Source organism: Rhinopithecus bieti, unplaced genomic scaffold, assembly GCF_001698545.2.
Source record: "Rhinopithecus bieti isolate Rb0 unplaced genomic scaffold, ASM169854v2 scaffold_42772, whole genome shotgun sequence".
Taxonomy (NCBI): Eukaryota; Metazoa; Chordata; class Mammalia; order Primates; family Cercopithecidae; genus Rhinopithecus; species Rhinopithecus bieti.
Window position 1 is genome coordinate 1104978 of NW_016818842.1, and position 12263 is coordinate 1117240.

Below are 12263 nucleotides of genomic sequence, written 5' to 3' on the forward strand. Positions count from 1 at the left end.
GCCTAAGGCTTTTGTGCACTTGTAGCATGGGAGGAACACAGATCCTTGACAAGTCGCTTCCTCTCTGTCTTCCCATCTGTAAAATGGGAATATGGGCCAAGCACGGTGGCTCACACCTGTAATCCCAGCACTTTGGGAGGCTGAGGCAGGTGGATCACCTGAGGTCGGGAGTTTGAGAACATCCTGACCAACGTGGAGAAACCCCATCTCTACGAAAAATACAAAATTAGCCGGGCATGGTGGCACATGCCTGTAATCCCAGCTACTCAGGAGGCTGAGGCAGGAAAATCTCTTGAACCCGGAAGGCGAAGGTTGCAGTGAGCTGAGATCGCTCCATTGCATTCTACCCTGGGTAACAAGAGCAAAACTCCATCTCAAAAAAAAAAAAAGGGAAAAGTAACCATCTTTAACTTATTTTATGCCTTCAAATAATATGCCATTTCATATACAATATAAGAATCTTATAATACATTGTCACTTTCTCCCTCATTTTCTTTGTGCATTTGTAATGATTTTACTTCTACCTATATTATAACGCTATAATACATGGTTACTATTTTTTCTTTAAACACTTATCTTTTAAAGAAATTAAAAATGAAATTGTAATATTTTATTTTTACTCATCTATTTACCATTTCCAGTGTTGTTTATTCATTTGTGTGGATTCAAGTATGTGCATGGAATCATTTTCTTTTGGTCTATAGAATCTCCTTTTAACATTTTTTATGATATAGGCACATTGGCAATGAATTCTGTTAGCTTTCATTCATCTGGGGAAAAAAATACCTTGATCTCATCCTTTTTTTTTTTTTTTTTTTTGTGACAGAGTCTTGCTCTGTCACCCAGGCTGAAGTGCAGTGGCACGATCTCGGCTGACTGCAACCTCCGCCTCCCGGATTCAAGTGATTCTCCCGACTCAGCCTCCCCAGTAACTGGGATTACAGGCGTACACCACCACGCCTGGCTAATTTTTGTATTTTTAGTAGAGACAGGGTTTCTCCATGTTGGCCAGGCTGGTCTCAAACTCCTGACCTCGGGTGATCCGGCTGCCTCGGCTTCCCAAAGTGCTGAGATTACAGGCGTGAGCCACTGCATCCAGACACCTGAATTTTTAAAGAGTATTTTTTGTCAGATATAAAATAGTTTCTTGGGTCTGCCAGTCATGGTGGCTTACGCCTGTAATCCCAACACTTTGAGAGGCTGAGGCGGATGGATCACTTAAGGTCCAGAGTTGGAGACCAGCCTGGTCAATATGGTGAATCCCTGTCTATACTAGAAAAACAAAAATTAGCTGGCCGTGATGGTGTGCACCTGTAATCCCAGCTACTCGGGAGGCTGAGGCAGGAGATTCTCTTGAACCCAGGAAGCAGAGCTTGCAGTGAGCTGAGATGGTACCACTGCACTCCAGCCTGGGTGACAGAGCAAGACTCTATCTCAAAATAAAATAAAATAAATAAAATAAAATAGTTTGTTGTTGGTTTGGGTTTTGGTTTTTTCTCTCTCTGGACTGACTGACTGTTTCTGACAGGAGATCGCCAGTAATTCGTATCTTTTTTTTTTTTTAACCGATATACAATGAATCTTTTTCTCTCCACCATTTAAGATTTTCATTTTCTAGTTTTGATTTCAGAAACTCTCTTATGCTTACTGGTGTTCTTTGGGTTTATCCTGCATGGAGTTTGTAGAGTTTCTTGAATTTTTAGGTTTATAGCTTTTATGAAATTTTGCCACTGTTTTTTCAAATACACCTTTCCCCCTTTCTGGGAAATGTATATTTGGTTGCTTAATTTTGTTTCATAGGTCGCTGAGGGTTTACTAACTTTTTCTTCAATCTTTCTCTCTGTCTATTTCTGTTTGGTTTGTGTCTGTGACTGTATCTTTAAATTCACTGATCTTTTTCTTTCACTGTGTCTAATCTGTTGTTCAGCCAATCAAGTGAATTTTTTTCATTTCGCATATTTTAAGTTTCAGAATTCCATTTGATTCTTTATGTTTTCTGTTCCTGTCTGTATTGTATTCATATTTTTCTTTAAATCCTTGGACATGCTCGTAATGGATGTTCTAGTCTGCTTGTTCCATTATCTCTTGTAATTTCTGGTTCTGTTTTTGTGAACTGATTTTTCCTCTGATGATCCTGCTGCTTTGCGTGTCTAGTAATTTTCTATTGAATTTTAGACATCATGAGCGTTAACTGGATTTTGTTGTCTTATTTAAGTTTGAGCAGGCAGTTAAGTAACTTGAAGATCAGCTTGATCATTCTGAGACTTGTTTGTAGCTTTTTGGAGTGGATGTGGATAAGGCTTCAAGATTAGTTTAGCCCTCCACTCTGGTGTGACACGTCAGTGTCTTTACAAGTCCTTGCTCTTCAACAAGTGTGTGCTCTCTGACTGGATGCAGTTGGAAAGTCCTCCAGCCCTCAAACTGGGTTGGTTGGTGGGGTGGGTGGTTTTTAGCTCAGACTTTCCTTTCTGTTCTTGCCTGGCCTTATGAGTTTCACCCTGTACATAGGCACTTTAGCTCTTGGCAACAGATCACCTCTCTGCAGATTTCTATAGCTCTTTCTTAGTATATGTCCCTCCTTTTCAGTGCTCTGCCTTGCAAATTCCAATTGCTGCAGCCACCCAATCTTCTGATGTCTGTCCTTCAGTGGACAGGGAGACCATCACACTCTGCTTGGGTTTTTTTCTTCACTGTGATGCAATCCAGAGGGTTCTTCCTGCCAGGAAGGGTAACATAGGGCTCATCTCATTTGCTTCCCTTCCTTCAGGGAAGTCTTGTTCCACCAGTTGTCCAGGGTCTGTAAATAGTTGTTTCATTGACTTTGCCTAGTTTTCTAGTTGTTTATGACCAGAGGGCATGTTGAGTATCAGTAGATCTGTCATGGCCAGAAGTAAAGACTCCAGGTTCTTTTAATTTTGACTTTTGGTTTTCATGGAAATGGCTGGAAAAAATAACTTACAAAGATAAATAGATTAAAACCAAAGAAGCACATTATTGGCTATCTTTACAAAAATAAGATTCATATTTATGAAATCTAGGTATAGGTTGAGTGTCTTTTATTCAAAATGCTTGGGATCAGAGTGTTTTGGATTTGGGATTTTTGAATTAGGGAAACTCAACTTGTACTAATTATGAGACGGTATTTGTTGAAACTCATCTAGTCAATTTTCATTTTCTGTGATATTCTTCTTCTTTTTTTTTTTTTTTTTGAGATGGAGTCTCGTTCTGTCACCCAAGCTGGAGTGCAGTGGCGCAGTCTCCGCTCACTGCAAGCTCGGCCTCCCAGGTTCACACCATTCTCCTGCCTCAGCCTCCCAAGTAGCTGGGACTACAGGTGCTTGCCACCACACCGAGCTAATTTTTTTGTATTTTCAGTAGAGACGAGGTTTCACCATGTTAGCCAGGATGGTCTCGATCTCCTGACCTCATGATCCGCCCACCTCAGCCTCCCAAAGTGCTGGGATTACAGGTGTGAGCCACCGCACCCGGCCTCTTTGTTGTCTTTTTTTAATAGCTTTTTCAGAAGATTTTGCATTTCTTATATTAATTAACAAACTATTTGAAACTTCTTTTGGCAAATGTTTACTCAGATTTAAGTTGGTAAATAATAGTAGATAACATTTATTGAGTGTTAACTCTGTGTGTGGCAATTTTCTTAAGTTAATCCTCACAATAGCACCATGACATAGGCACAGTTACTATGCCCAATTTGTAGATGAAGAAACTAAGGCACAGAGGGGTTAAGTAACTTGTCCAAGATTGCGCAGCCAGTAAATGAGAGAGCTGAGACTCGAACACATGCAGCCTGGCTCGTACCGCAAACCATTACACTACAATCCCTCTTGTGCGATATGAGACATTGAGCCATTTTTGTAGAAGGTGCTGCCTTTGCCCATCAGTGTATAGATGATGGGAACATTTCCATATATTCACCTTTAGAATGCTGTCACTGTAGCATGAAATAGTTGTTTTCCTCAAAAAGCATTAAAGCACCACATTTATTGCAATGACTTAGTATGTGTTTATTTTTTCAAAAATATCTGTCAAGCAGTGTATTACTGATATGATAGCCATTTATCATCACAAAACAGGGCAGGTAATTTGGATCACTTAGCTTGCCCTTTTTTTTTTTTTCTTCCCTGTTTTGAGGACAGGCTCTCACCCTGTTGCCGAAGCTGGAGTGCAATGGCATGATCATAGTTCACTGCAGCCTCTAACTCCTGGACTCAAGCAATCCTCCCACCTCAGCCTCCCTAGTAACTAGGACTATAGGTGTGTTCCCACCATGCCCAGCTACTTTTTTATTTTTTATTGTTAGAGATGGGATCTTGCTATGCTGCCCCAGCTGGTCTTGAACTGCTGGCCTCAAGTGATCCTCTCACCTCAGCCTCCTAAAGCACTGGGATTATAGGTACACACTGCCCCACCCGGCCAGGATCACTTCGCTTTTCTAAAGAAAATCATATAGCTCATCTTTAAGCTTAAAACTCTTACATACTTTTGCCAAGAGAAAACCAACAAACCATTTTGTGGGTTGAAGTACTGCAGTTTTGGTTTGGTTTGGTTTGAGATGGAGTCATGCTCTGTCACCCAGGCTGGAGTGCAGTGGTGTGATCTCAGCTCACTGCAACCTCCACCTCCTGGGCTCAAGCAATTCTCCTGCCTCAGCCTCCCAAAAAGCTGGGACTACAGGTGTGCACCACCACACCCAGCTAATTTTTGTATTTTTTGTGGAGACGGAGTTTCACAATATTGGCCAGGCTGGTCTCAAACTCCTGATCTAAGGTGATCTGCGTGCTTTGGCCTCCCAAAGTACTGGGATTACAGGCATGCGCCATGGCATCCATCCCTGGCCACTTCTTGACAGGAGCAGAATTGCATCCAAATTCTGACCATTGGGTCATTTCATACATTGTATTTTCAGCTCTAGAATTTAGTTTGCTTCTTTTTATATATCTTTTTCTCTCCTCCTTGCACTCCTGTTTTCCTTAAAATCCTTGTGGGCAGCCTCCCTCTCCTTGATCTCTTTTCTCTTCCTGTTCTCCCTCTCCTTCCCTGGGACCACACTGGCTTCTCACTATGCCTTTGTCCTGTTCACAGCTACCACAGGAACTTTCACCAGTTGCTGCCTCTGCCTGGGGTGAATCCCTGCAGTGCCTCCCGTTACCATCCCAATCTCCATCCCCGCTCACTTCTTCAGAGAGGCCTTCCCTGTCCCCTTGTCTCTGGGACCCATTCCCCTCACTCCCTGTACCTCTCCTTTCCATGCTCGGCAGCGCAAATGCTCCACACTCACAGTGGGGCTGTGCTCCAGTCAACCCATCACAAGTTGAAAACATCACGAGTCGAAAATATATTTAATGCCCCTAACCTACCAGACATCGTAAGTTGAAAATACCCACGAGTCAAAAATGTATTTAGGCCGGGCACGGTGGCTCGTGGCTGTAATCCCAGCACTTCGGGAGGCCGAGGTGAGCAGATTGCTTGAGGCCAGGCGTTCAAGACCAGCCTGGGCAATGGAGTGTGAATCCCTGTCTATACTAAAAATACAAAATTATCCTGGCATGGTGGTGTGCGCCTGTAATCTCAGATACTCAGGAGGCTGGGGCAGGAGAATCGCTTGAACCCAGGAGGCGGAGGATGCGGTGAGCCAAGATCGCACTGCTGCACTCCAGCCTGGGCGACACAGTGAGACTCCGTCTCAAGAAAAAAAGAACTCCTTTTCCCAGTTTCTTCAGGAGCGCTCTTCCACTCATCTGGTCTCCTGTCTTGTGTTTGTCATTTACATCCATGGCTTCTCTCTGCTACAAGGCTGAGCCCTTCCCAGAGCAGTTAGTTGGTTCAGTTGCTTAGGGAATATTTGTTAAATTAGTACTGAAAGAGATTTTCGTTGGCCGCTGGTTAAGGAAACAGAAACTTTTTTTTTTTTTTTTTTTTTTCTGAGACAAGGTCTCGCTCTGTCCCCAAGCCTGGAGTGAGACCCTATCTAAAAAAAAAAAAAAAAAGTCATAGCTCTCTGCAACCTCCACCTCCCAAGCTCAAGTAATCCTCCTACCTCAGCTTGCCAAGGAGTGCACCACCATGCCCAGCTAATTTTTTTATTTTTCCTAGAGATAGGGTCTCACTTATGTTGCCCAGGCTGGCCTCAAAGTCCTGGGCTCAAACAATCTTCCCTCTTCAGCCTCCCAAAGTTCTGGGATTACAGGCGTGAGCCACTGTGCCCGGCCAGTAAGCAGAAATCGTACTGAGAATTTTTCATACTCATTTGCCTGGCCGGCTTCTTTCCTTCTTCCTTCCCTCCCTGGGTGAGATGCATCACCCCATACATTGCAGAGCGAGCTCCACCAGCCTCTGACTGGGATGGCTGGAATTAACGAGATAATGTTGCGTGCACTTAGGAAAAGGTGCTGAATATGTGCAGTATTTGTTGTTTGTAATAATTATGTTCCTTGAGCCCTGTGTTGCATAACAAGCTATATAATACCTCCAAGGTTGCTTTAGGAATTAAGTATCAGATGATTGTAAAACACTTTACAAGATTGTCGCGTTGGGTGGGTGGAGCTGGCAGGAAAGTGTGTTGAATCGGAGGAGGAGGCTGGGAAGACAGGGGTTACCGGATTTTGTGTGTTCCTGTTTTATGTATGGGTGTGTCCTCTTCGCCTCCTCCAGACAATTCCCTAATTGAGCTGCTAAGATCGGAGGCATTTGACGTTCGCATAAGACCTGACAATCCTTGTGTGGGGTTTAAATGGCATTGGAAATCATTAACGAGACAAAAAGCTATGATTTCCGTAGATTAACACACAGGTTGGGTTTTGGCATACCAAAATTCATTGTTTTGGTCTTTAGCCCAAACATGCTGCAGTCATTATATTGTCATGCAGTAATTAGCTGTTCCTTTAATACAAGTAATAAAAATTAAGCCTAAGAAGTTCTTTAGCAATGCCTCTTACATATCCCAAAACAATATTCATATGCTGTAGGAATTTAGCCATTCAAATCTACTGTAGTAAAGTTTGGAGTTTAATGCACAGAGATGTTTGAACATTTAGCTGATCCTTTAGTCTGTGACCAGCTTTGCTACGTAGGCATTAACCTTTAATAGTGTCAGACTAAATATACATGCCATAGTGAACGATTATGAGATGGCCTGAATTTTCATTTACAGTATAAGGCTCTGAAAATTGGTGTAAAGGTCTGGCTCTTCCTCACTTGATAATGTGCGTGTCATTTTCATATGTCACTGGATTCCTTGCTTAACCGCATGGGAGAAGCTATTTTTTAATTCGAAGCAGATACAGTGGGATCCTGGCCTTTTGAAAAGAATGGACTGGAAATGTTGTTGACAGAACTTTTAGGGAGGGCAGGCAGTACACTAGCTTTGTTCTTTAAAGACATAATTTCCTGGCACTTGTGCTAGAAAGCCTACATGAGCAACTCTTAATATAATTTTATACATGAGCAAAGGTTCCTCTCTTTACCTCCTTTTCCCTGACCTTTATGTCAAGTGTAAATCGTGGTTTTGTAAAAGGAAGCTGTGAACAGGCTGTTCACTTTCTTGAGACCATTTGCCCAGCACAAGGCTGTGAAGGTAGGGAAGGGGGCAGGCTGAGAAGGTGAAGGTATTCAGAGAAGTTACAGAATTTCTTTTTACAAACAGCACCTGGAATGTTTTCAGTAATTCTGTTTTTTGTGTTATCACGACTCCTGCTTACAAAGAACCATCTACCCAAGATAGCTTTTTTTTTTTTCTTGCAAGACAGGATTTCGCTCTGTTGCCCAGGCTGGAGTGCAGTGGCTCAATCACAGCTCACTGCAACCTCTACCTCAAGGGCTCAAGCGATTCTTCTGCCTTAGTCGCCCTAGTAGCTGGGACTACAGGTGTGCACCACCATGCTTGGCTAGTTTTTTGGTTTTGTGTTTTTGTTTTGTAGAGACAGGCTTTCACCATGTTGCCCTGACTGGTCTCGAACTCCTGAGCTCAAACGATCTGGCCACCCTCAGCCTCCCAAAGTGCTGGGATTACAGGCATGAGCCACTGCAGCCGGCCTCCAGAATAGCTTTTGGAGTCAAATTTAACATAAATATTTTAATGCTGATTAAAATAATAATGAAAAGTTATGCGCCAGAAAGAGATGCAATTATAGACTGTGTATACGTGCAGAGTAAGTGCCCAGCAGCCAAGGGTTCTGCATGATGGACTGTGTTACTGCGAAACCCCAGCACCCAGGGTCCGCTGACGTTGATCCCAACATATCCCAGTGCCTGCCTTTTGTAAACTCTGCCAAGATGCTGGCATCCCAGAGAGTCCCTGGCTCCCGCTGGATACATTAACCGAGGCATGGTAGACCTGGCCCTCGATTCCAGGAACCTAGGGTGGTCTGAAAAATTAATGACTCTGGCATTTGAAAATTAAGTGAGCTCTTGAATATATACTCTTGTTGATCCGCTGGGCATGGTGTTTGGCATTCTTCGACTGGAGACTAAATCTCTGCAACCATCTCATAAGTGACGCTGGCGCCCATACCAGAAATACATTCAATAATCTTTCTAAGCCCTGTGGACTTGGGTATTCTTCCACTGTGACGGAGCCTGAGAATTCCAAAGGAAGTGTGCCCCCGGTACCCAGCAGGCGGAATATCATTGCCTCTTAGGCAGCAGAAGGAAAACTAAAAATCGTATTGATGCAGAAGAACATTAAGGTCTCTGCATCCTGTTGAATTCACAGTAAAGGCGAGAGCCGTGAGTTTGAACTGTCAATTCCAGGTCCTGTGACTTCTGACTTTGGATTAAAATCCAGTTTTCTGCAAGTGAATCTGATGGCAGATGTGACCTTGAATTGGCCGCAAGACCCCATCGCTGGCCTGGCTGCTGTTCGGCTCGTGCTGCCCTGCACTTTGTTATTGTCACGAGTGTGGTGGCCTCCAGGCCAGCTGGCCTCCGACAGGGCCATGCTGGGTCACCAGCTGTGCCTCTGCAAGGGTCTCCAGCCTTGGGACCCGCAGCCACTAACCCCTGACTCTTCTGAACACCCTTCATTAGTGAAGGAGGATCGTGATGGAAAGTGATCATGTCATGAAACGGGGTGGCTTCTTATAAAGCCTAAGTGTTTCTTTCCTCTGCTTCACCAAGTGACCTTCCTTGTTGTAAAGAATGGTCCCTCAGGGCCGGGTGGGGTGGCTCACGCCCGTAATCCTTTGGGAGGCTGAGGTGGGCAGATCCCTTGCGTCCAGGAGTTTGAGACCGGCCTAGGCAACATAGGAAGACCCTATCTTTACAAAAAATACAAAAATTAGCCCAGCATGCTGCTGCGCACCTGTAGTCCCAACTACTTGGGAGGCTGAGGTGGGAGGATTGCTTGAGCCCAGGAGGCGGAGGCTGCAGTGAGCCATGATCATGCCACTGCACTCCAGCCTGGGAGACCCTGTCTCAAACAAAAAAGCATGATCACTTGAGGTTAACAGACTTAGGTGTGCATTCTCCATGCCAGCCAACTAGCTGGGTGACCTCAGGTGAGTCACTCCTCTTCCCTGGGCTTTAGTTTCTGAGGCCTCTTTCTCAAGATCGTTGTAAGGCTCAAAAGACAAAATCTCCATAAAGTGTCCCATGAACTGTGTGGCGTTCTCAGGCATCGGGTGTTACTTCCAACCTCATAATCACTGGACCCTTAAACATGCCGGCACCTGTCCACGGACTTGTCCGTCCTCTACATGCAGCTCTGAGGATGTGATTGATCTCCTGGGCTGCTGCCTGGTGTATTTCTCTACTTATGTCATCAAAGAATAAAAATCATGAAAGTGTCACACCAGGCAGGAGTAATCGACAAATACCAGTGAATCTCATGGCTGTTCCCACCCATTTTCACACCTCCAGGACCCTGGGCTGGGTCCATCCTTTGTAAAGCACTGGAGAATTCTCCCACCCAGCAAGGGGACCGGCTGCAGGGGCATGACTGTGGCCTCTGGGGATCCCACTGGAGCTGACAGCCTGGGAGCCCCTCTCTGAGCCTGTGTACCGCCGTGGAGGGGGCCTTTTTGGGGGCAGAGTAGGGTGATGGCTGTTTTCCTGTTGTGCAGATCCCGTACCAGCTTTGGATCTCGGACAGCAACTCCAGCTCAAAGTGCAGCGCCTGCACGATATTGAAACAGAGAACCAGAAACTTAGGGAAACTCTGGAAGAATACAACAAGGAATTTGCCGAAGTGAAAAATCAAGGTTGGTGGAAAATGCGTTCTTTGCTTTGTCTTCTCTTCTCTCTTCTTTTCTCTTCTTTTTTTTTTTTTTTCTCTTCTTTTCTTTTATTTTAATTGGCTTTTCCCATACTTTTGGGACCAGCTTCCTTGTAATATACACGTCATAAAGTCAGGGTGGGGCAGGAATCTGAGTGTTAGAGAGAGATGATAATCATGCTGAGCTATTTTGAAGTAAAACTTTTCCTCTGCACAACAACGACGTAAGATTTTATTGCCCTCTGATGAGACCGATCAGGATTCTTTGAAAATTCTTTCTGTATCATTACGTGATTGGGTCTGCCTCTTGAAAGGCCGACGCATTGCCTCCAGGCGACACCTGTCAGAGAGCCAGCTCATGATCAAAGGGTCATACACAGTAAGTCATTTAATAATTGCCGCGGATACATTAAGGCTTCAGACACGTCTTAAAGGCTGCATGCTTAAGCGCTGCTGTTGCCTTGTCAGTATCGCCTATTCATTAGGAATTTAATGAAAGAAAACAACCTCTTGGTGTGTTTGCCCAGCCGTCAACAAGACAGAGAGGGCAAAGGTTGCCTGGCTTTTCCCATCAGGGAAGAACAAAGGAATCTGTCCTATACCTAAAATCCAAGACACTCAGAATCCGGGAGCCTCTTGGCTTCCTTGGCTTGAAGGAAAATCACAGCCCCCCTCTGACAGCAGCAGCAGGTTTTTCAGCCAGCTCCAAAGAGTAATTTGGCCTGTTTGTTTTTGTTTGGGAATGTGGGTAAGGAATTAAATTGAAAGAGGAGGCTGCCCATTCCCAGTGGCCTTCCATTGACTCTTTGTAGAAACTGCAATAAAGAGTTAATTGGGGGCACGTGCAGTGGCTCACACCTGTAATCCCAGCACTTTGAGAGGCCAAGGTGGGAGGATTGCTTGAGGCCAGAAGTTCGAGACCAGCCTGGGTAACCTAGCAGTACCCTGTCTCTACAGAACATCAAAAATTAGCTGGGCATGGTGGTGCGCACCCGTGGTCCCAGTCGCTCGAGAGGCTGAGGCGGGAGGATTGCCTGATCCCAGGAGGTCAAGCTTGCAGTGAGCCGTGATTGTGACCCTGCACTCAGTCTGGGTGACAGAGCAAGATCCGGTCTTTAACAACAACAGAAAAAGTGAATTGGCAAAGACTTCTAAAAGCGCCCTTTGGCTTTAAAAACACTGCAGACAGACCAGGGAAGTGGAATTGTCCATGGGAATGATCCAGAAAGCATCTGTGATGATGTGTGAAGAGCCAGAGGTAGAGGCATGGGCTGCGAGGGCAGCAGTGCCCAGGGCCTCCGAGAACATCTCCCTGCAGTGTAGGTATGAGGGTGCTCAAGCCCTCAGGCCAGCAGGGCTTCCTTGCTGAAATTTGGGGGCATGAGGTGACAGGCGGTTGGGGAAGCCAGACCGCACTTCTGTCTGGCTTTGCAGAGAGTGTGAGCCTTTAGGACCAGAAGGGAAAGCTCCTGTCCTGGTAGAAAGTGAGGCGTTGAGCTTACTGGGCTGGAACTGCTGTGAGGGAAGGTGTTACCTTCCCCTGTAGGAAGCATTTCTTGCCAGAATCACTCCAGTGTTGCAGTGAAAGGTAACCTGCAAATCTGCACATCGAGTTTTCATAGGTGCGCTACCCTAAAGGGGAGTATCCTGGGGTTTTTTTTCCCCCTTCATTGTCCTCTGGCATCTAATTTTGATAGATCCACTCTCTGGTTTGTTTGGTGGGTGTTTTTTATTTATTTATTTATTTATTTTAGATTCAGGGTCTCGCCCTGTCACCCAGGCAGGAGTGCAGTTGCACAATCATGCTCACTGCAACAACCGTAACCTCCTGAACTCAAGCAATCCTCCCGCCTCAGCCTCCCGAGTAGCTGGGACTACAGGCATGTGTACCACCGTGCCCAGCCTCTTTCTGGCTTATTTTATTTTTTTAAGTTTGCTTTTGTTTTGTGGGAGGGTGGTGTAGGTTGGGCCTGAAGGGCTGTGCAGGATTGTCCTTCCCTTCTCCTTATATCACCAGTGCCTCAATGACCAGCTT

At 45.1% G+C, this 12263-nt stretch overlaps 1 protein-coding gene across 1 annotated transcript in view; it reads left to right on the forward strand.

The window, feature by feature from the left end:
• Positions 1-12263, forward strand: part of CUX1 (cut like homeobox 1) — a 451669-nt gene that overhangs the window by 280418 nt on the left and 158988 nt on the right. The window contains 1 exon segment of the mRNA XM_017857649.1: positions 10077-10214. Coding sequence (XP_017713138.1) covers positions 10077-10214 — 138 coding nt within the window.